The 25,356-nt window shown below is 39.6% G+C and overlaps 1 protein-coding gene across 1 annotated transcript in view; it reads right to left on the bottom strand.

The window, feature by feature from the left end:
- Nucleotides 1-25,356, bottom strand: part of LOC130088936 (kinesin-like protein KIF6) — a 186,635-nt gene that overhangs the window by 81,553 nt on the left and 79,726 nt on the right. The window contains exons 14-15 of the mRNA XM_056255951.1: nt 7,180-7,377; nt 5,751-5,853 (exon numbers count right to left, since the gene is read on the bottom strand). Of these exons, the coding sequence (XP_056111926.1) occupies nt 5,751-5,853; nt 7,180-7,377 (301 nt within the window). The remainder of the gene's footprint in view (nt 1-5,750; nt 5,854-7,179; nt 7,378-25,356) is intronic.

Here is a 25,356-nt window from a genome sequence, read left to right on the forward strand (position 1 = left end):
CCACCCCTGGCCACCCCCTGGCGGCGCCATTGAGGCGCGGGCGCGAGCACTTCAGTTTTTTCTATCAACAGTGGAAACAACTTAAAATAGCTGGCCTACTCTATCATTTCTGGTCATAGAAAATAAACATCATTCGCAACAATACATCATTCGCAACTACTTTTATTTGTGTAAACTCACAATAACAAGAAAACGTTGTGCTTTTGTAAAATAAAATAAAACAATCAGTCGCGCTCTTTTATGGTCTCCGTGAACTAGATCGCGTCTCAAAAATAAACAAGCCCATGTAGGCTAAAGCTTGAAATGTCCACTTTTAAACGAACAAATTCGAATCGAAAGAAAATACAGTCTGATTATGTAATCTATATGAATTTCTTATCTAAAGGCGCATCTGCTTTACAGCGGAGATGGAGATATGTTTCCAGCCGATTTAGAAAATACTAGTTTAAACAATCAAAATGCCTCGTACTTTTTCAGAAACATTTATAATAGCCTATAAATCATCTATAGCCGTAGAAATATAGTGTTTGGCCTTAGAAAACCATTTTGTCCACATAATTTGTGAATATTTTAAATGTTTATTTAATAAAGGGGCAAAAAGTCATAAACAAAAATCTGAAAATACGCGAATATAGGCTATATTTTTGCGCAGCATTCGGTGTATAGGCCTACAGTTCAAATTCAAATTTTGGTGTTCAACCGTTCATTTTTGGTCTTCAACCCGTTGGGCGGGTAATCGATATGTCCCGGTTTTTTATCAGACATAGGTGGCAACCCTAGTTTGAGTAGATCCTCTGTACCTCTCGTTAGCCTATATGAATACAAGTTTACAGTTTTGAACGATGTATGCCTACTCTACTCTTATCTGTATGACCAAAAAATTACGGGGGGGATTAAAATTATTCAGCAGAAGCAGGGATGTTTAGACCAGAAGGAAATCCTAGTCCCCCCTGGCAAATCACACTTTACTTAAAACCATGTTTTTAAAAAAACTCTAGGTTGTTGGGAACAGACCTCTCTGTCATGCGCGCGCACGGTTTGGAGCACAATATCTGTCTCGCATGCACGCTCGCTCTAGATAGATTACGGGATATTTTAACTAATTTGCGGTATAACTAGTCGATCACGAGTGGCTCAACAGGTAGATCTATAGATAAACTATATCTTTTAGGAATTTGACCGACCGGGTTGACACTTCAGCGTGAGAAATCGGGGGTGTGGCGTGAGAGCGTGAGATTTGGGTCAATTGCGTGAGTAGCCTACTCTCACGCTCAATGCGTGAGAGTTGGCAGCCCTGAAAAAAAAAAAAAAAAAAATATATATATATATATATATATATATATATATATATATATATATATATATATATATAGGCTATATATAATTAATTTTTTTACAGAACTGCTTTTGAAATTACGATTGGTAGCCTATTATTATACAGATGCAAAGTCGTTCTGTTGGATACTATTTTGTTCCTTATAGTGTAAAATGGAAATGCATGATAATTGTATTTTATAAATATAAGCAAAAAAAACTGTATGGTGTAACAGAGTTTTAGAGCTAGACAAATCTAAATAAATATAAAATTTACAGCAGACCATGTTTGTGCGGGATTTGAACCCGTGTCATCTTGATGATGAACCCTAAGTTCTACCGCTCGGCTACGAATTTTCTCACTGAGGAATACCCAAACGTCTGTTTCTCACATGAGCGATTTTTTCATTTAGCCTGTGAGTGTAGGCCTATACTTTAGCCTTTTACAGTTTTAAAAGATTATATCTTATCTGTATGACCAACAATTACGGAGTAGGCTATAAATGTTTGTTGTAGGCTTATTTGGAAATTACCATAACTTGTAGTATTTCATCCTTATAGGCTACAGACATTAGCCCCACTTACGTTTTGCTAAATGTCCCTTTGCGCCACCTGGCGGTCGTTTCGCGAACGACTTTGAAATGCGACTGGTTTATTTTTACCGCGGTGGATGGCTAAAAATGGGATGTGGATGGCTAAAAGGTGTGACTAAAAATGTGCTTTTGGCTTTCATTTATATTTTGATTGTTTGTATATATATACACTACCGTTCAAAAGTTTGGGGTCGGTACGATTTTAAATACTTTTAAAAGAATTCTCTTCTGCTAACCATGGCTGCGCTTATTTGATTAAAAATACAACAAAAATCAGTTATAGTATTAAATATTATTCCAGTGTAAATCAGCTGTTTTCTGTGTGAATATATAGTAAAGTGTAATTTATTCCTGTGATCAAAGCTGAATTTTCAGCATCACCAGTGTCTTCAGTGTCAAATAATCCCTCACAAATCAGTATAATATGAGGATTTGATGCTCAAGAAACATTTATTATTATCATCAATGTTGAAACAGTTGTTGGTCTGTCAGTTGTACAGTTTTTTTTTTTTTTTTTTTTTAGGATTCTTTGATGAATAGGGTTAGGGTTAGAATCTTTTGTAACATTATAAATGTCTTTACTGTCACTTTCGATCAAATGAATTATTCCTTGATAAATAAAAGTATTGATTTCTTTCCTCCAAAAAATAAAAATAAAATTCTCACTGACCCCAAACTTTTGAACGGTAGTGTGTATATATATATATATATATATATATATATATATATATATATATATATATATATATGTGTGTGTGTGTGTGTGTATAAATATTTATTTATTTATATATATATATATATATTGTCCTTGCATTCTTTCTTGTGTGACACCCCTGAATGAAAGGCTCATTAGTATGCAGTCTGCTCAGGTGAGAACTGCCTAATTATTCATGAGGGGGTTGGGTCGTTCCGCCCATCCGCATATTGCCTTTGCAAACAAAAAAATGTTTTTCACAATTTAAAACAATCTATTGTTTTATGTGAATGATTAGGCAGAATGATTTTCAGATCAATTCGAAGCAAAAACTCTAGGCGACAACATCCACTAGTCAAAAGTCTTGTGGACAGATATTTAGTATGTTATTTGTGGCCTTATATTAGAAACTTTATTTTTTAGTTTTTTCAATAACCACGCATAAACAATATTCTCTCAAAAATACAAACATGTATTAACATGTTGTTCACATATTATGGTAGCCCTGTGTGTGCTATATAGAGTGTAATTTCACCTGTGCCATTAATATGTTTATAAGCAACTGAAAAAAGCACAAATGTCAGAGCATGCCAAAACATCTCAAGGACCCCGAAAACACCTCAGACCCCAGAGGGTTAATCTGGTCCCAAGATCATTTTAATTCTGCTAACCAGCAAGTTTGAACCATTGCCAGTCACTACAACAATAGGGAGTGTTTTCTTTTACTCTTGGTACTCAACAGAAACCTGGCAAGTACCTCTCACTTTGATCTGTTGTCCCGTATAAGTTTCCAGTTTCATTCCAGTCTGTCTTAGTTTTAGTTTTTTCCCCCAACTTTTTCCGCAGTTTCTTGAATGTATCCCCATTTAAAACGGTAAGACTACATCCAGCATCTATTTCTAGCTTCATTCTGTGCCTGTCAATTAGCATGTTCATGGGTTGTATTCAACCCAGTGTGAATGTATCAAATGAATTATCGCTGTCACTTTCTGCCACTTTATATGCAATGACATTGTCCATGGCTCTTTCATCTCTGATTTCTCTCTCTAATGGCCGTTCTACCCTTATTTCTACAAGCTCATGATATGCGACTAATTTTACCACATGCATGACATTTCTCTGTTTTGAATCTACAATCAGGAGTGATTTATTTTCTTGCATGTATAACAGGACTTAAATGCTGCACTGGCTTGCATTCCTTCTTCACAGCTCACTCTGCTGTCTGCTTTGCTGCACAGCTTGTGACATGCTGCTGCCATGCTATTCCTCCGCAGGTCCAGTGCATTTTAATCTGCCACCTCCAAAGAGAGTGCTATTTATTTATTTATTTATTTATCTATTTATTTAGTCAGATTTTGTTCCGATAATAATCTTCTTTGGATTGGTTCATCATTAACTTCACATACAAGTCTGTCTCTCATCATCTGTTGCAGTATATCACCATAATTACAATCCTGTATGAGTTTGCGTCGCTCAGCCACAAAGTTAGTTACTGTCTCATCAGGCCTCCTTGAGCGTGAGTCAAACTTGAAATGTTGAACTATCTTGCTCGGCTTTGGGTAGAAATGGTTCTTTAACAAATCCTCCAACGGAGAATAGCTCTTTGCTTCATTGCTTCACTAAAGCATATTTGCTTTAAAAGGAATTATCCAACATCTCACTGCCCACTGAAGCTAAGCAGGGCTGAGCCTGGTTAGTACCTGGATGGGAGACCTTCTGAGAAAACCAGGTTGCTGCTGGAAGAGGTGTTAGTGAGGCCAGCAGGGGGCGCTCACCCTGTGGTCTGTGTGGGTCCTAACGCCCCAGTATAGTGACGGGGACACTATACTGTCAAAGAGCACCGTCCTTCGGATGAGACGTTAAACCGAGGTCCTGACTCTCTGTGGTCATTAAAAATCCCGGGATGTCTTTCGAAAGAGTAGGGGTGTAACCCCGGCATCCTGGCCAAATTTGCCCAGTGGCCTCTGTCCATCATGGCCTCCTAATCATCCCCATATATATATATACACTGATTGGCTTCATCACTCTGTCTCCTCTCCACCAGTAAGCTGGTGTGTGGTGAGCGTTCTGGCGCACTATGGCTGCCGTCGCATCATCCAAGTGGATGCTGCACATTGATGGTAGTTGAGGAGATTCCCCCTTCCATGTGAAGCGCTTTGAGTGCCTAGAAAAGCGCTATATAAATGTAATGAATTATTATTATTATTATTATCTCACAGTATTCTTCCCATGACTGTGTTTCCTCATCAAACGCCGCTACTATCCCAACAGTTGCAATGCTTCACTTAGATACGACTTTTCTCTTCCATCACTCCATCATACAACTCTCACGCGTTTACATGGTATCCTTGTCGCCAAAATATGTGGTCACTTATCATGAGAAAATCACACAACAGAAAGGAACGGAGTATGGTAGTTTTACGAATAACTGTTCTTAAATTCCAGGATTGAACAAGCATGAGCTGACTATCCAACAGGACAGAACATTCTACCGCAGTAACAACCCTAGTGGTAACAACTGAAACTGCTAGAATTGGACTCAGTCTACTACACAACCCAGAGTCAAACTACTTAACAGTGGCCCCCATCTGGAGAGAAAAGTGCTCGCTGAAACTCTCCATTTCTTGGCGAGCGGTGTCTGGGAGACGGGAATAGGAAGACGCCTATAGTAGCTCTGCGGAGTCCTTTTTTTGACAGATTGTTCTGTCATGTGAGGGTTTATGGATGGCGAAGACTCTAACACAGATTTACAATGTGGAAAAAAAGAAATAGTCCAGAACAGGCACTGGGAAACTGGCTAGGCTGGAGTACCACACTGGAACAGGTAAGACTGACAGGAACAGACAGGCACCTAAAAGGGGAAAACCACCTCAACAATCTTGCACAAGAAAAAGCAAACAGGGAGAATAAATAAGGAAGAAAATAGGACTCTAGGAGGGTAATGGGGAAGAGCAGGTGGGGTAAATGAACTAATAAAAAGATAACAAAAAGGCAGGACCAAGACAAGACACTGACAAAAGGGCACATGGCAGACAAAAATAAAGAGACATATTCTCAGGCACAAAACAAACTCAGACACACTAAACACAAGTAAAATTCAGATAACAAGACAGTCAGGGTAGGATCCTGACACTGTAGCACACACCGACCTTTGTTGCAGGACAGCCCTGTTATCTTCAATTGTTAAACGGTCTTCATGGTCCCTCAGAAAGACTTCAAATGCAGCCTGCTTACCAACAGATAATTCCGGCACTGAAAGAGAAGAGTGCATAGTTAGTTAAAGTTATGAGACTGTTATCTACTAAGATCATGCAAATATGGTCTCTAATAAGGTCATGTGAACATATCATTATAATAAAATTATATTCTCATTACCATTTGAGAATCATACCATTACATTTTAGAGTAGTCTTTTATTGTGGCCAGCCTAAGGCACACCTGTGCAATAATCACGCTGTCTAATCAGCATCTTGATATGCCACACCTGTGAGGTGGATGGATTATCTCGGCAAAGGAGAAGTGCTCACTAACACAGATTTAGACAGATTTGTGAACAATATTTGAGAGAAATAGGCCTTTTGTGTACATAGAAAAAGTCTTAGATCTTTGAGTTCAGCTCATGAAAAATGGGGGCAAAAACAAAAGTGTTGCATTTAGAATTTTGTTCAGTGTAATTAAACATCGTCGTTGAAGTTGGTATTGTGGCTTTATATAGCTATGGTTATGAAAATCAAGCTCAAATGAAGTTATGAGTTTTTTGACCAGCAAATGACAGATATTTTCTCTGTCACTGGAACAGTTGCATCTGAGGCATAGCATTACATTTTCATCAACTTACAGGATATAAAGTTTATTGTAGCAATATGGGCGCTCCGTTTTCTTGTTGTTGAAATCTCATGATACAAATGATGAAGCATTATGCACAGGATTTTTAAAACAGTATATGTGCTTTAACTAGATGGCAAAGACGAAGACTATTCTGCACTCTTTAAAAAAACGCTAGCCTTTATGGACAGTTGTTTATTGAGTAAATAAAAAACTGTACTTACTCAAACATCAGTTCTTTATTTACCCTTGCATCACAAACAAGCAGGGATCTCCAAACTGTGCAAGCGGCACATTCTAAATGGAGGCGTGGTGGAGTTTGACTGCCAGTTTGAGGATCCAATGGATTTTTAGTCACAACCTCTTTTAAATGCTTTTTATTGGTTAAATATATTTTTATAAAACCCACATACAGACATAAGGGATGACCAATAGCATTCATTTTATAACACAAAAATGACGAAATATAGAGATATGAGGTTTTGGCCTGACAGAACTATGAACTTTTCTTATTTGTAGCATTTTTTTTTTTTTTTTTTTTTGGAATTTAATTATTTTCCATGGCACACCTGACAACACTGCCTTATGAAACAAGCCTGACTAATTTCATTTTTAACAGCTGCATTATCCAGTTAAATAAAGTGGCAGTGAATCTGCACATTTTGTTCGAGTGGTTAGGCAATTGAAAGCATGCAATATGTAGTGAATGCCATGTAATATAGGGCTATAAATATCTGGTTTGTGGTAACTCACCCCTTTTTCTGGTTATCAAATGATGAGCATGTTTGTAATCAAGAGAGGTGTCGCATTTTTCATTCTCCTCCGCCTGTAGGGCTGTGGGTGACCGTGATGAACTGCAGGTTGATGTGTTTGGATTGTGTAACTGTGCCAGCTGGGAAGTAACATCTTGAACTTTCATCTTTTCTCTCTTGAGCATGCTCACTAATATACCTGAGAAGCTTAAATTAAGGATAATGATTTTTTTCGCCCTGGAGATCTGTTTGTTACAAGGATAATTAAATGCAAAACAGTCAATCAAATGAAAAACAGTGTGAGTTTCTGAAGATTCAAAATCTTGTAGTCTATATAAAGTGGAACTGCAATGCTTGGGTCTGAATTCCTCATTATTATAGCTCCACAGGCCCCTTTTCTACCCCTTTTCTGATGTGCGTCTGAGAGCAACTCGTTTTGGTGCGGTCTCTTTAAATACAATTGACACACTTCATACCCCGCCCCCTCTCCAGGTTGTAGCGGTGACACTCGGTTCAACTCCACCCCGTTCGGCCATTTTTGTAGTTTGATAGCAGAGATACGATTATCTAGTGGCACAGAAACGTTTTATTCACACGTTATTAACAAAATGTCAACAACGGAAGACTTGTCCAGCCAGCCTTACATGTTCTAGCCAGAGTCGGAGCCGGAGCGATTTGAAAATGAAGACGACGAACCTGCAGAACAACGTCTTCATATGGATGTATCGCAATGGTGTGTTACTGTATTTACACATGAAACTTTGGTCTTCCGACCTTTTACCACCGTGTCGATTTATTTTGATTAATATGTGCGAGGGAGAGAGAGCAAGACAGCGCTTAGTTTGGAGACGGTGAAGTCTTGTTTACACTTTCGCCTGGCTCCGAAGAGAGAGAGTGCGCGCGCGCGACCGGGTCTCTCTTTCTGCTCGTTCTTTCAGTTAAACATGCGCCCTGTCACAACACAAGCACGGCAGTTCATCTACATTAGACGGTGTAATGAAGCGTGTGGGTTACTACATCCAACAACCGAACATTTTAACTTACCCTCTCGTAAGTTCTGCATCCTTTAGCTTGGACTACAAAATTGCAGCGAGAAATAAAAATGGCGGATTGCTCGAAATGGTGGGCCGGAAGTCGATGTCCTTATTTGGCAGTTCCGCTGCAAATACTGTGACGTAATAGTTCAAAAAACGTCATAGAGAACAGACAAATCGGAAGCCTTTCTTCATCTAAATCAAAGAACAATAAGAAAATTCGAGTCTTGTTTCAGGAGGAGTCTGTTTCTATGCCATATGTAATTTCTTACTGGAATGGTTTTGTAAGTGACATTCCCTGGAAAAAAGTTTGGACATTACCACACAAATACCTGATAACTAACAAAATTAGAGAAATTACCTTTAAGTTGATTCATAGGTTTTATCCAGATAAGTGTTCTCTCAAAAGACTTAAGAGTGATATTGATACCCTCTGTTCTTTCTGTTTAGAGAAACCTGAAACTTCTTTACATTTATTTTGGAACTGCTCTCTCACAGTGACATTTTGGTGTGACATTTATGATTTTATCAAATGTTATGTGAATCCTAACTTTGAATTTACATATAGAAATGTAATTTTTGGTTTTCATGAATGTGAAAAGAAAAATGATATTTATTTTGTAAACCTTATTTTTCTCTTAGCTAAATTTCACATTCACAAATGTAAATTTTCTAAACGCAGTCCTCTTTTTTTAAGATTTAAACTTGAAATGAAAATGTATTTTGAATCTATTGAGTTCTCAAAAAACTTAAAAGCTATAAGAACAGTGGCTGTGTTTAAGGACTTGGCACTTAATCTGGATTAAAAAGACTGAAGGAGCTTAATCTGGACTGAGGGACTCTGCTGTACTATGTTATGACAATGACATTAATTGTTGTTGATGTTGATGTTTTTTTCTGAGCATTTAATAAAAAAATAAAAAACTTAAAGTAACAACAGGTCGTTTTTTGCTCTCGGGCTCCCCCTACAGTTGGGAAACAGTATTCGCTCTGTGCACGAGAAAAATGCTAACTTCCGGCTTGAGGGTGGAAATTGGGTACTTCGTTTCCGGTTGCCGTCTTGTTTACATCAGTGGACCGGCGTTAAGTTAGTTTAATCGTTCGCAATGGACCTAAAACATAAAAAAAACCGATTCACTTTTCAAAGGGCATACGGTGGTAATACCATAATTCCTCAAATAAAAGCTGGGGCCTTTATTTACCTAAACTGCAGAAGGTAACAGGCTTTTATTAGAGGCAGGCGCTTTATTTAAAAAAAATCTAAATCAAATTTCCGTCTGGGTTCCATGCTCCTCAAGACAATTTCGTTTTCATTAAAGTTGTTGAAAAGACCGTTACACTAGCAGCACTAAATTATATGTGTGTTACATCTATTGTCTACTACCATCTATTGGCTGTACGTTACGATGAACTTGAATGCATATTAGGGGATGTTTACACCTGGCCACTTCATGTGTTTTCTCAGATCGGAAAGCTCTCTGATTTATCAAAACAATTCTACTTAAATCTGCTCACAAATGCGTTTTCGCAAAACGGATATAAATCTTCAATTCCCACGCTATATGCGGATTTAATGGAGTGGACGTCACCGAAAGCAACAGATATGAGCTGCATTTGATAGATCAGCTCATTTCTAAATCAAAAGACCGCAATAAGCGAGAGCGGCAACAAGCCTGGTAAGATCATTTCGTTTCTTTACTTTTAATGATGAGGAGAATTGTCTGCGACTTACTTTCACTTTAATTTGCAATAGTTTGCACGTTGGCTTTATGGATAGATGCTCGGCTGCCGTGATGCGTGTTGCAGTAGCGTTGTCACATCTTGCTATAACATTACATAGCCCATAACACGCTCTCACACTTATTTTGTAGCGTTTTTGGGAGGAGTAAAATTTAGATACGTGGTTTCAACAATCAGATGCATTTGATTTACACTTGTGCAGTTTCGTCTGAAATCTCGTCTCAGATCTCCTCCTGAAGAAGTGGTTTGAGCGATCGGATTTAAATTGTCTCGAATGTGCTTCGGATGGCATTTATACATGGTCTTTTCACGATCAGATCACAGAACACGCATGAAGTGGACAGGTGTAACATCTCTTCAATGAAAGTCATTTAGGAGATTATCCACACTAATTTTCCCCCGGCCTTTATTTGTCCGCGTTGATCACGCACCCGGCCATTATCAGAGGCCCGGCGTTTATTTGAATACCGGTTTTTATTTGAGGAATTACGGTAACCAGGCGCTGCTGCATTGTGAAAAGTAAACAATGTTTAACGTTACTTCTACGTCGTCCATCAGGCTACCGGAAACTAGACACCCCCTATCGGTTTCGCAGCCGGAAGTAGCATATGCTAATGTGCACATAGTCTATTGTCCTCTACTACTGTCGTAAACTCTGTCATCCTACATGCACGTGCAATTGTTGACAACCAGGATAGCCCTGAACACTGTAGGAGGAGGTCACATGCAGGTGTTCTGCTTGCGTCGCGTGTGAAATGTCTTCATCCCAGGTACAGTGGCATATATTTCAGCATGTCATATGAATATAATTTCATGGGTTTTATTTTTTTTCTAACGACAAATGATCGCGATGCTCACGTTTACAAGCCAGCGTCATTATAGTAGCCTAGTCTATTGGTTACCGTTTTACTGGATCTATATGATACTTCAATGCAATGTTTGAGTGGTTGATAATAACCATATATCGTCAATATTATAATATCAAGCTACCATAAATGAATCTGCAAATTTTACAAATCGATTTGCATTATAGCTTGAGGCAAGACAAATAAACAAATATCACAGACATGTTAGGTATCCTAAAATATGATTTTATTAATAATCTTCCTCCTTTCTTTGTACATGTTGAGTAGACTACACATTTTAGGTCAAACATTTGCTATTTGCATTTCATCGATTGCAAAGTTCAAATCAGAACGAGAATACTAGCGATAGCTAACCATCAAAAACTAGAATATCGTTTACTAGCTACCAGATTGATAATTCGCTACTACTCTAGCGAATTAGAGAGGTTAGAGAGAGGCATTCTTTTTTCGATGGGGCGTTCGATGCTCCCTGCACACGCAAGGTCTCTCGCTCGCTTTCTCTCTCTGCCGTCCGCGCGCGTTGGAGCACAGTCTCTGTCTCGCGTGCGCGCTCGCTCTAGATTCCGGGAGATTTGAACTAATTTGCGGTATAACTTGTCGATCACGAGTGGCTCAACAGGTAGATCTATAGATAAACTCATCTTTCAGGGATTTGACCGACCGGGTTGACAATTTAGCGTGAGAAACCGGGGGTGTGGCGTACGTGTGAAACCAATCAAATGCGGGTGTCTCACGGCCAATGCGTGAGTTGGCAGCTCTGCAATGTTGATCCTCGTTCTGCCTTTAACGCGATCACTTTCTCTTTTTGCTTTGCTCCGATAAAACCTTTGCTTTCTTGTTTTTCTGTGCTGCTTCGCCCATGACTATAACATTTGGCTCGCAAGTCCGATTTTAAGGAAGTGGGGGTGGTGGTGGAAGTGACGTATATGCCGTAAAGCAGTCGAATTTTGTAGTTCTCTTTGTTCGCCGGTTACTACCCGAAACCCGAAGTTTAAAAGTACGATTAAAAACGCTACAGACCCCGTCAGGCTATGGCAGACGTGTCATTCAACCTATTGTAAGTCGATGTACCATCACAAGAGACTTGGAAATATATTATGAAGGTTGAAAAGTTACCTGTTGTTACTTTAAAAAACAAAAAACAAAACAGAAAAATCGGAACAGGTTGAAAAATATGACCAAAACAGAATATAAAGATATCAACGAAGCACCTGAAGAGAATAATTTAAACTTGGGAGAAACCCACCCAAATCAGCGTCGGTTAAACAGGCGTGGGAGGAAAAAAACTACATTTTTTTACATCTTCATGGACACCACAATGATTTCCCTCATGTGTTAATATTTTTCCTTGTTATAATGTATGATTTGCAAAAATAAAAACTGCTGCATCTGTGTTGATGAGAGAATCAAAGTGTATGCGCGTTGTGCACCCGCTACATTATGGCCAAGCATGCGTGCTTAAAATAGCATTATGAACAACGTGCAACGCGCCACTGACTTTAGACTAGGTTTTTTTCTGGTCAGTGGCGGAATTGTTTTCTGGAACTGCAAAATAGCACTAGGGAATGTTTGCGCCGAAACACGCCTCCTTTTTGCGCCGACCCGCCCAGGGAGCGCAAGTTTATTTCCTAGTTTACCGACGTGCGTCTGTGGAGGGAAAAGCCCGCTTTGCGCGGGTGCAAAATAGGAATGATACATGCGTCAGTGTACAAAGTCATTTGCGCCGGGTGCAAGATAGGGCCCATAGTATGTTTTGTCAAAAATAAACTTATCAAATAGTGTTTGTTCCAGCTAGGCTATATCAAAATAATGAATCCTTAACTTTGAAATATGTATAATAAAATGTATTGGCATACTTTAAAAAATAATACTTTATAAGAGATTTATGGAAAAAGACAATTTTCTTTTCAAGATGTTTCCAACTCTAACTTTGAACCAATTCTATTGAATGGCCCATATAACCTATTTGAACAGGATTTGTTTCCAGGTATGACTAAAAATGTGCTTTTGACTTTCATTTATATTTTGATTATTTATATATATACACTCACCGGCCACTTTATTAGGTACCCCATGCTAGTAACGGGTTGGACCCCCTTTTGCCTTCAGAACTGCCTCAATTCTTCGTGGCATAGATTCAACAAGGTGCTGGAAGCATTCCTCAGGGAGTTTGGTCCATATTGACATGATGGCATCACACAGTTGCCGCAGATTTGTCGGCTGCACATCCATGATGCGAATCTCCCGTTCCACCACATCCCAAAGATGCTCTATTGGGTTGAGATCTGGTGACTGTGGAGGCCATTTTAGTACAGTGAACTCATTGTCATGTTCAAGAAACCAATTTGAAATGATTATAGCTTTGTGACATGGTGGAAGTAGCCATCAGAGGATGGGTACATGGTGGCCATAAAGGGATGGACATGGTCAGAAACAATGCTCAGGTAGGCCGTGGCATTTAAACGATGCCCAATTGGCACTAAGGGGCCTAAAGTGTGCCAGGAAAACATCCCCCACACCATTACACCACCACCACCAGCCTGCACAGTGGTAACAAGGCATGATGGTTCCATGTTCTCATTCTGTTTACGCCAAATTCTGACTCTAACATCTGAATGTCTCAACAGAAATCGAGACTCATCAGACCAGGCAACATTTTTCCAGTCTTCAACTGTTCAATTTTGGTGAGCTCTTGCAAATTGTAGCCTCTTTTTCCTATTTGTAGTGGAGATGAGTGGTACCCGGTGGAGTCTTCTGCTGTTGTAGCCCATCCGCCTCAAGGTTGTGCGTGTTGTGGCTTCACAAATGCTGTGCTGCATACCTCGGTTGTAACGAGTGGTTATTTCAGTCACTGTTGCCCTTCTATCAGCTCGAACCAGTCTGGCCATTCTCCTCTGACCTCTGGCATCAACAAGGCATTTCCGCCCACAGAACTGCCGCTCACTGGATGTTTTTTCTTTTTCGGACCATTCTCTGTAAACCCTAGAGATGGTTGTGCGTGAAAATCCCAGTAGATTAGCAGTTTCTGAAATACTCAGACCAGCCCTTCTGGCACCAACAATCATGCCACGTTCAAAGTCACTCAAATCAACTTTCTTCCCCATACTGATGCTCGGTTTGAACTGCAGGAGATTGTCTTGACCATGTCTACATGCCTAAATGCACTGAGTTGCCGCCATGTGATTGGCTGCTTAGAAATTAAGTGTTAACGAGCAGTTGGACAGGTGTACCTAATAAAGTGGCCGGTGAGTGTATATATATATATATATATATATAAGTATCATCAGCATAACAGTGAAAACAAATGCCATGCGTCCTAATGATATCTCCCAAGGGTAGCATGTACAGAGTGAACAGCAACGGTCCCAGTACTGAGCCTTGTGGTACGCCATACTGAACTTGTGATCGATAAGACATCTCTTCATTTACTGCTACAAACTGATAATGGTCAGATAAATATGATTTAAACCATGCTAATGCAATTCCACTAATGCCAACATAATTTTTCGATTCGATTTAAAAGAATGTTGTGGTCAATAGTATCAAATGCAGCACTAAGATCGAATAACACCAATAGCGAGAAACAACCACAATCGGATGATAAGAGCAAATCATTTGTGACTCTAATGAGAGCTGTCTCGGTACTATGGTACGGTCTAAATCCTGACTGAAAATCCTCGCAGATATCATTTTTTTCTAAAAAGGAACATAGTTGTGAGGATACTGCCTTTTCTAGTATCTTTGACAGAAAAGGTAGATTCGAGATCGGCCTGTAATTGACTAATTCTGTACGATCAAGTTGCATTTTTTTAAGTGGTTTAATCATAGCCAGCTTAAAAGTTTTTGGTACGTATCCTAATGACAAAGATGAATTAATGATATTGAGACGAGGATCTATGACCTCTGGAAGCATGTCTTTCAACAGTGTTGTCAATTTAGATGATTTAATGAGTTTAGACAATTCTTCCTCTCCTATATAGCAATGAATGAATCAAATGTTTCCGTATGCTGTAGTAGACGGTTGCATAGTTATAATTTTCTCCCTGATATTGTCAATCTTGTAAGTAAAGAAGTTCATAAAGTCATTACTGCTGTGCTGCTTGGAAGCTTCTGGGCTTGACGCTTTATTTTTCGAATAGTTTTGTAACTGTTTCAAATAAATACCTAGGGTTTTGTTTATTTTCTTCTAATAGGGTTGAAAAATAAGTAGAACGAGCAGCTTTTAAGGCCTCTCTGTATGCAATCGAGCTCTCCTTACATGGAATCCGAAATACCTCTAGTTTAGTTTTCTTCCAGTTTCGCTCCATTTTTCTGGCTGCTCTCTTAAGGATCTGAGTGTACTCGTTGTACCATGGCGTTGGACAATTTTCTTTAATCTTCTTCAAGTGCAACGGAGCAACTGTGTCTAAAGTGCTGGAAAAGAGAGTGTTAAAAGTTTCTGTCGCAATATCGAGTTCTTCCAAGCTATCTGGGATGCTGAGATAATGAAACTGATCAGGAAGATTATTAATAAAGCAATCTTTAGTGGCAGAAGTGATAGGTCTAACATATTTTGTAATGGAGTCGGCTTTGCAGCCTTGGCTAAATTAGGTTTACACGAGACTAGATAATGATCTGAGATGTCATCGCTCTGCTGCAGAATTTCAACAGCATCAACATTGATTCCATGCGATAATATTAGATCTAGAGTATGATTACGACAATGAGTAGGTCCTGACACTTGTTGTCTAACTCCAATAGAGTTAAGAATGTCTTTAAATGCCAATCCAGATGGATCTTTTTCATTATCTACATGTATATTAAAATCACCAACAATTAGGACTTTATCTGCAGCCAGTACTAACTCTGATATATATCAGGAAATTCTTTGATAAAGTCTGTATGGTGCCCTGGTGGCCTGTATACAGTAGCCAGCACAAATCTCAAACGTGATTTATCATTTACACAATATATTGTTACACTAAGCACCAACACTTCAAAAGAATTATATTTGAAACTAGACTTCCTAGTAATTTTGAAAGTATTACTATAAATTACAGCAACACCTCCCCCTTTACCTTTCAGACGAGGTTCATGTTTATAACCGTAATCTTGTGGGGTGGACTCATTTAAAGTAATGTAATCGTTTGGTTTTAGCCAGGTTTCTGTCAAACACAACACATCTAGGTTAAGGTCTGTAATGATATCATTAACAATAAGTGCTTTTGAAGTAAGGGATCGAATATTCAGCAACCCAAGTTGTATCATTTGCTCATTTGTATTATATCTGTTTTTTATTTGTCTTTTATTTGTTGAACATCAATTAAATTTTTAACCTTAGTTTAACCGAAGTTTTTTGTATTTCCTAATTCGGGGAACAGACACAGTCTTTATATGATGATATCTAGGTGAAAGAGGCTCTATGGGATGGGATTTATCTGACCTCAGTGACGTGAGACAGCTAGCAGACGGTCGGTTTAGCCAGTCTGTCTGCTTCCTGACCTGATCCCCAATTCATGTTTGAGCTCTAAGACTATGTGCCATATTACTAGAGAGAAGAGCAGCACCATCCCAGGAGGGATGAATACCATCTCTTTTCAACAGGTCAGGTCTGCCCCAAAAACTTTTCCAATTGTCTATACATTCTATATTTTTTTGCGGACACCACTTAGACAGCCATCCATTGAGTGAGGACAGTCTACTAACTATCTCATCACTCCTGCGCAGGGCTGGGTATCGAGTTCGATACTTTTTAAGTACTGACCGAATTGCCTCGATACTACCGAGTATCGAAACATGTCTTGTTTTTCGGTACCAAATTTCGATACCTAAGGGGTTAATCTAGTCAACGTCAGTGAAACAAAAAGCATGCAGCATGATTGGCTGTGGCGGAAAAACACTAACGTTAGTTTACGCGGTTGTTCAGAGTACATAGTTCACTCAGCTAGTCGCATCCAAAGCAGTATCTAAAGCTATATCTAAAGCCCTTGCACTCTTACAATTAACCTTGATTAAAGTTTGGATGCGTGTCTCTAGTTCTGAAATCTTCTCCGTCAGCCTGACTATCTCCCTGCATTTATCACATGTAAATCCTATGCTGACAGAGAAGACTATGCTATATATGTGACATGAAGTGCAAGTGACAATAAGAGGAGAAGATGACCATGTTTGTCGACTGATCCTACTTACCACAGCTTTGATGGATTTGTAAAAGGCGCGAGCGAAAATAAATAAATAAATAAATAAATAAAGAGCGCATGGATGGCACGCTAACAGGCTAGGGAATTACTAGCGTGTTGTGCAAGCAACGATTTAGATTGAAGCTAGTGATGTCAGGTAAATATGTGATGTTGAGTAAGTTATATTTAGCAGTAAACAACAGGGAATGATAGTAAATAATGATTCAAAACAGAAAGATATACGAAGCTACAGACGCAAACCAACTCAGCAGAGCAGCAAGACAGACAGGAGGAATCGAGCCTATGTACAAAAAATACATTTTATACTTCAGAATCAGAATTCAGAATTTCACTTTATTGTCATTCCTCTGAGAATTTGCATACACACAAACTAAATGAAAATACAAAATACGAAATAAAATACAATAAATCAGAATAATTTAAATATAATACAAACATTTCACCCACACAGTTAAGCAACCATGCTAAACCTACAAATAACAATATATTTATAGAAACACAGTACCAGCAGCAAAAAGTGCATTTAATGTCCTTGATAAAGTGCTTAAATGAAAAACACCTTGACAGACAACTGGCTTCAACATGCTGTATCAATGGTTGGGAGAGATTGCGTGTGAACGTTACAGAGCTGCTGGTAGATCTCCATCAAGGAAGGTAGATGTGTATATGAATGTATGTGGGGTGGGGAGAGGAGGGGACACATCTGTTCACCATCCTGATAGCTTGTGGGAAGAAGCTGTTCAGGATCCAGCCTATTCCCGGATGGCAAAAAGGAGAACATGCAATAAAAAGGGTGGAAAGGGTCCTTTATAATGGAGGCGGATCTGAGAATACAGAGCTGCTGGTAGATCTCCATCAAGGAAGGTAGAGGGGCACCAATTATTTTCCTGCCTGTCTTCACTATCCTGTCAAGCTGCTGTTGTTCATGAGCCTTACAGCTCCCAAACCAAGAAGTGAGGCTGTAGGTCAGGATGCTTTCGATGGTTCCCCAGTAGAACGTGGTGAGAAGATGAGTGGGGAGACCTGCTTTTCTAAGTCTCCGGAGAGGGTGTAACCGCTGCTGAGCTTTTTTGATGACTGCTGCAGTGTTAGTGGTGGAGGCAAAGTTGTCAGACAAATGAACACCCAGAAATTTGATGATATTGACCCTCTCCACAGGTAGCACAGTCAATGGTCAGTGGTGGTGATTTGCCCCTCCATCACAATCTCTTTTGTTTTGTCCATGTTGAGGGCGAGGTTGTGAAGTCTGCACCATGCTGTAAGCTGCTCCACCTTCAACCTGTATGCAGACTAATAATATGGTAATATGGTTGGTGCTGACTCTAGCAGTGCAGTCATGGGTAAGCAGGCAGAACAGCAGGGGGCTTAAGACGCAGCCTTGGGATGAGTCCGTATTTACTGTGATGGCTGTCGAAACTTGGCTGCCCACCTTGACTGTCTGCCACTGCTGTGTCAGAAAGTTAAGGACCCAGTTACAGGTGCATGTGCCCACCTCCAACAACCTCAGCTTCTCCACCAACTGTTGTGGAATGATCATATTAAAAGCATAACTGAAGTCAATGAAGAGGATCCGAGCATAGGTATTCTTGCTCTCTAGGTGTGACAGCGTGAGAAGGAGTGTAGTGGAGATAGCATACTTTGTGGACCGGTTGGTTCTTTAAGCGAACTGTAGGGGGTCCAAGTTAGGAGAATGTTTTTAATGTGATGCCTAAAATCATTTAGGCAGGCTGGGTTAGGCTTCTTTGGAACAGGAATAATGCTTAGTTGGGGACATTAGGTGGGGACATTTTAACATTTAATTTAATATTCAACAATAATATTGATCTGCCTGCATTGACACTATTATACAAGAACTGAACTGAGCTGGACGATGACATCCAGTTGCGCTCCATTAAGAAAACAAAACTAGAAGTATTTCGCATTTCATGGAAGGAGAGCTCGATTGCATACAGAGAGGCCTTAAAAGCTGCTAGATCTGCTTATTTTTCAACCCTATTAGTAGCCTGGGAAAACCCAGACAACTTCCGGCAAATTTAGATTTGCTCTGCAAGTTAGTCTGGCAAAGAGCTCATTCAAGCCCATTTCTAATCCGTCGAAATCGCGGCACCAATCAGAAATGCTGAGGCGGGCTTTACACGATGACGACAGCACAGCGACAGTGAAGCAGATTTTGTACATTTACAAATTATGTGTAGGGTATCTGGACTGTGTCAGTTGGGACTCATTAAATTGTACAGGTGAAAAGCTTTTAACATTTGACTCGCGTCTAGTAATTCACCAGTGAGCGCCAGAAAGTCTGTTCCTAATGGCGTTCATTGACACTTTCATAGCGAACGTGAGTTAAAACAAAAACAGCCACAAAACCAGCGATGAGCCAGCTTCACACAGACGTTATCATCTCAAAACCTTCCCCCTTTCCGGCAAGAAGGAATCCCAGGCCCACACGTTGTGTACACCACACACACACACACACACACGGACTCTCTATGAAACTTCCCCCACAAATTAAGTCAACACTGGCAGAACTCGGTGTTCTGTTACAAGACTGATGAATTTTACGACCCAACGGAGTGTGACTCTTTCTTAATTCTTGCTGAGAGGAAGAAATGAACCCTTTTAATCCTATATATTCTATATATATATATATATATATATATATATATATATATATATATAACCATGTGATAAATGTATTAACATGTATCTAATGTTCCATCTCATGATTTTCCTTTATGTTGTTTGGTCTATGTTTTCTTGTAAACTCTAATGGGTTAATGCTTCAGACTTTGCATACTATGGTTAACCAGAATCGTATGTGTGGCATATTTGGTCTCTATAACCTGGTACTTTGAAGATCGAAATGACTGTGTACATGATATGTCGATAACAACAACATATTAGTATTACAAGAATCTTTCATAGTTTCTTCATCGGCTAACACCCCAGCGTGCACACGCAATGAGCACCCTTAGAACAAAGAGCAATAAACCCAAACTCCCGCCTAGGGCTGTCGCGGTGAAGGAATTTACCTTGCGGTAATTTTGAGTGGCTCAATAGCGCGATATGCGGTATTACCGCCATTTATTTATTTATATTTATTTCTTGCTATAAATACGTGTTATGATGTGGTCAGCATACACAAAAACAATGTAACCAATGTAACCGAAACTAAACAGCGTCTCTGCGCATTGAAAGACTGTCACTCAGCGTGCAGTTACATTGTTATGCCAACGGACTGTCTTTGAGTGAGTCATTAACCGTTCATTCAACGAAAACGTTCAAAAAAGCTGATTCCTTAAATGATAGATGTAATGAAACAAGGCGTTAATTATTTTTTTTAAATTTGAGCTCCACTTTTCAAGGCTCAGCTGGCCAGCAATGCTTCACTTTTGGGCAAAGCTGAAGCAATGCTTCACTTAATAGAGACCAATGCGTGACTCGCTGCTTTCCCCCCACGGCTTCCTCGCGCTGTGTAATGCTGACCAGCGCTGACGCCATTCATGGTAAATAGCCTACCCTTACACGTTAAAAGGATGATACGACAAATATTTCGCTTTCCTTGGAAACGGCAACCTTTTCACGGATATACATGACTTGACTTCCAAGACAGACGCAGGTAATCGCACGTGCTCAGTCGATCACATTCACTGTCTGTTTAGGCTTAAATCCAAATCCACGAAGCCTCTGTACAAATCACCATGATAAACAGTCTTGTTATCATTATTAACTTATTTAACATTCAATACACATGGTACGAACTACGAAGGGTGGCCTTATGAAAAAAGAAAACGCGGTTTGGTGGTTGCTGCGGTTACTTGCATTCCTCTGCGGTTGGCCTGTCAGTAGCGCGGTACCGCAATATTGCGGTTATCGCGACAGCCCTACTCCCGCCTGGGATTTCCACCCTTCTTATTGGCCGAGCCAACACTGAGAGGTTGGACTTTCCTCAGGTTATAAATTGCATCCACACCAGCTCAAAACTCTCTTCCTTTCTTCGGGTGGCGCTTCATCATGTAACTCCTCTTCTCCGTGACCTCCTCTCCGGGGATCTTTTCTTTGTTTGTTTGTTTAAGTTTTGTTTTTCCTTTTCGTATTCTACTTTGTTCATTTCCACAGACGAGGAAATTAACTTAGCTTGAATTATTTCTTTGGTAATTTACGTCAAAGACCTTTAACTCTTCGTTGAAAGTGCGCGCTCCGGACCATCCGCAGACCACGTGATGCTCCGACGGAACAACACGCCACACACACGACACGAGGCCGCTCACTCACGCAGCCTTGTTCAGCAACATAAGAGAACCATATATGCAAGTATATTCGTGTTATCGAGCTTTCAGAGCATTATGATTGTGTTTTCCGTGTTGTCTCTCAAGGTTTTAAGGTCTGTAATTTGCCACTCTCCTTCGGGATCTCTCTCTCACTCTCTCCCTTTTTCTTTCACTTTCGGTTTCTTTCAGTGTCTTGTTTGGTGTTATTGTCTGTATATACATTTATTCCAGGTATACATAGCTTTCATTTTATTAAATACATATATCCATTTGAATGACTGTCTCTTGCTCATATACAAGTCCCTTTAATGTACGATCCAAAGCTACGAGCTTTAAAAGTATAAAATTACTTTAACTAGCAGGCTATCTTTGTAAAACAGGAAGGCTATCTTCATGGCCAGAACGATTGCCTTTCCTGCGAGTCTCTAAGATGATTTCTGTGTGAGAATTGATAAAGATCACATGATCAGTTTGCTGGACAAACGGATTATCGGATCACAAATTAATTCCACAGGAACTATCCTTAGAGTTGATATATGATAGACATAATTGATATATTAATATTTAATTATAATCTGTTTTGATTAAGTATTGATATACAATTGAGCTAATCTTAACCTGTCTGTAAAATATAGTCTACATATGCAATTAATTATAATCCTTTGTGGTTAATTGTCTGTACATATATGAATGCAGATGCAGGGAACATATTATCCCTTTTTGGGAGATTTAATAATGTATGGTTATCTGGTTCGTATGAATAATTATTAACTATTGAATACATATTCCCCAAACTGACCAGAGAGACTCTACAGATGAATGCCGCCGTGGAACTAGGGGTGTGACGGTTACAGTTGAACACCGTCATTAGAACTCTATTACCGCCAAAACCATGTTATTAAAATATTTTTTTCACACAATTTTTTTATCATAGACAATGTTTAAATACTAATATCAGCTTGCACCCCCCCCTCCCAAGAATAAAAGAAATCTGGAAATCTCTGCCCCTTTACCGATCAGAGCGCGCGCTGACACGGAGTAAAGCCTTGTTTATACTCGACGCGTTCGCACGAGTGCGAAGGTGCGCGCGGCAAAAATGAGGCGTTCGGTGCGCAAGACCGGCAAGACCCCATTTTGCTTGGCTGTGTGCACGGCTTTTTTTGTAACAGCGCGCGCGGCGCCCAGTCCGAGGATGAACGACTTCAAGCCGAATTTGCCCGAGCATGTACGTCTTACCGCACCGGCACCCAGTTTGCGCGTCTAAATTGCAAAGTTCATTGCAAAGTTTTTTTTGTTAAGGTTTTGTTTACTGTGTGTGATTTATTTAATGGAAAGCACATTCACTTCTAGTTGTCTTGCTGTTCATTTTAAATAAACATAGAGCAAGTAGCTAATCAGTGTCTGCTCGTTTATTCAAGTTGTTCTATAACAGACGAACGTCGCTCTGCAAACGTCATCTCCTTCATCGCTCTGATTGATTTTAGGTCTATCCAATTGCGCCAAGAGGCATTTGAGGTATGTCCGTTGGTGACGCCCCTTTGGAAATTATTTGTCTATGAAGCTTTGTCAGACCATAACTCAGTTACAAAGGAGAATGGTCTGATTTTAACCAGGCTACCATATTAGAAGAAAATAAACAAAACCCTAGGTATTTATTTGAAACAGTGGCTAAACTAACGAAAAATAAAGCTTCAAACCCAGAAGTTTCCAAGCAGCACAGCAGTAATGACTTTATGAACTTCTTCACTTATAAGATTGATAATATCAGAGAGAAAATTATAACTATGCAACCATCTACTACAGTATCGCATCAGGGAGTGCATTGTAGTCTCCCTAAGGAAAAATTCGATTGATTCATTACTATAGGAGAGGAAGAATTTTTAAAACTCGTTAAATCATCTAAATCGACAACATGTATATTAGACCCTATACCAACTTAGCTAATGAAAGAGATGCTTCCAGAGGTAAAAGATCCTCTTCTTAATATCATTAATTTATCTTTGTCATTAGGATATGTACCAAAAAGTTTTAAGCTGACTATGATTAAACCGCTTGTTAAAAAAACACAACTTGATCCTACAGAATTAGTCAATTACAGGCCGATCTCGAATCTACTTTTTCTGTCAAAGATACTAGAAAAGGCAGCATTATTGGACAAAAAACTTCCTCGCGTAATAATCTAGAATACTGTCTAACACTTGATGGCTGCTCTGTCAAGTCTTCGTCGTCAGTTAGGAACCTGGGTGTGATCTTTGATATCAACCTTTCATTTGAAAGTCACGTGTCTAGCATCTGTAAAACCGCATTTTTTCATCTTAAAAATATATCTAAATTGCGTTATATGCTCATATTATCATCAATTAAAAATGCAGAACAATTAGTTCATGCGTTCATGACATCAAGGCTAGATTATTGTTATGCTATTATGGGTGGTTGCCCTGCATGCTTAATAAACTACAGCTGGTCCAAAATGCAGCAGCTAGAGTTCTTACCAGAACCAGGAAGTATGACCATATTAGCCCGGTTCTGTCAACACTGGACTGGCTCCCTATTAAACATCGTATACATTTTTAAATACTGCTGATCACTTACAAAGCATTAAATGGTTTAGCTCCCCAGTACTTGAGCGAGCTCTTAACGCATTATAGTCCTTCACGTCTATTGCAATCTCAAAATTCCGGCTAGTTGGTAATACCTAGAATATCAAAATCGACTGCTGGAGGTAGATCCTTTTCCTATTTAGCACCAAAACTTTGGAACCATCTTCCTAACATTGTTCGGGAAGCAGACACACTCTGTCAGTTCAAATCTAGACTAGAAACACATCTCTTTGACCTAGCATACACAACACATTATAGACTTCTATAATTCAATTTAGGCTGCATAGTTTAGATCAGCTGGAACCGGGAACACTCCCCACAAATCCGGATGTACTTGTTACATCATAAGAAGGATGGCGTCTACGCAAATATTAGTCTCTCTGTTTATCCGAGGTTTACCGCAGTCCGCCGGATCCAGGCCAAATCCAGATCTGATGCAGGACCTTCGCCTAGACACGATCACAACGCAGTCCTGAAGTGTCACTAGTCCCTCCCTGTGAAGGCCTCCTTCCCTTCACCTCTGTACAGATAATCGTTGTCGGGATAATTCCGGTTCACATGGCTACGTCGAAGCGATAAAATTCTGTATTATAAATTTCAAGGCAAGACAAGTAGTTTGTTGAGGGTTGGTATTTTAGGGAAGGACTACATGCCTGCGCACATACATTCAAACATGCATACCTATAGAATGAACTCTTAATACGCATGTGCACGCCATCAGCGTTCTCACAGGTTCGCGTTTTTAAAGTTTGCGTAGAGTGAACTTAAGAGTTTTCTGTTAAAACGGTGTCGTGTTAGTGGCCCCAAGTTAATAACTAATGATTGTTGCGACCGAAGTGAATCAATTAAAACTAACTTTAGCTGGAAAATAACTTTATTTTAGAGCTGTCATAAAGCCAAAACAATTTCTGTAGCTCTGATTTCCTATTATCACTGTAAAGCAGCTTTGGAACCATCTACATTGTTAAAAGCACTATATAAATAAAGATGACTTGACAAGCCACTAGATATTTTGCCTGGGCTTCACTAGCCCAGATACACATATGTCAAGACACTAGTAGTCTGGTCAAGCGACCAGGTACACACTCCAATAGTCCACTAGTGTTAAGCCATTCGTCAAAGCAGGTCCAGGCACACAAAGATAGCAAACTTGCGGTTCTTATGGCTTTCCGGAGCAGCAGCAGTACATACAGTATGTCGTGGCGATTGATCTGCTTGTTTTGGGGGGGGCGGTATCATTCATCTTGTCTCCTGCTATATTATCATATAGCAGCAGTGTGTTCAACATTCTAAAGCAGCAAATACACTTTTTGGCTTGTCATGTTCATTTTCTCGTTTTCAGCTGTGTTGGAGCAAATTTTATATATGCTATTTGTGCAGCAGCAGTATGTCTTACATGCCACAGCAGCGTATCAGTGTTTGTATTGGCAGTAGCAATATGAAGGTATTTTTGGTGCAAAACAACTGAACGCCTGTGACAGTGGAATTTGT

The sequence above is a fragment of the Rhinichthys klamathensis genome, unplaced genomic scaffold (genome assembly GCF_029890125.1).
Source record: "Rhinichthys klamathensis goyatoka isolate OS25496 unplaced genomic scaffold, OSU_Roscu_1.1 h1tg000123l_1, whole genome shotgun sequence".
Classification (NCBI taxonomy): Eukaryota; Metazoa; Chordata; class Actinopteri; order Cypriniformes; family Leuciscidae; genus Rhinichthys; species Rhinichthys klamathensis.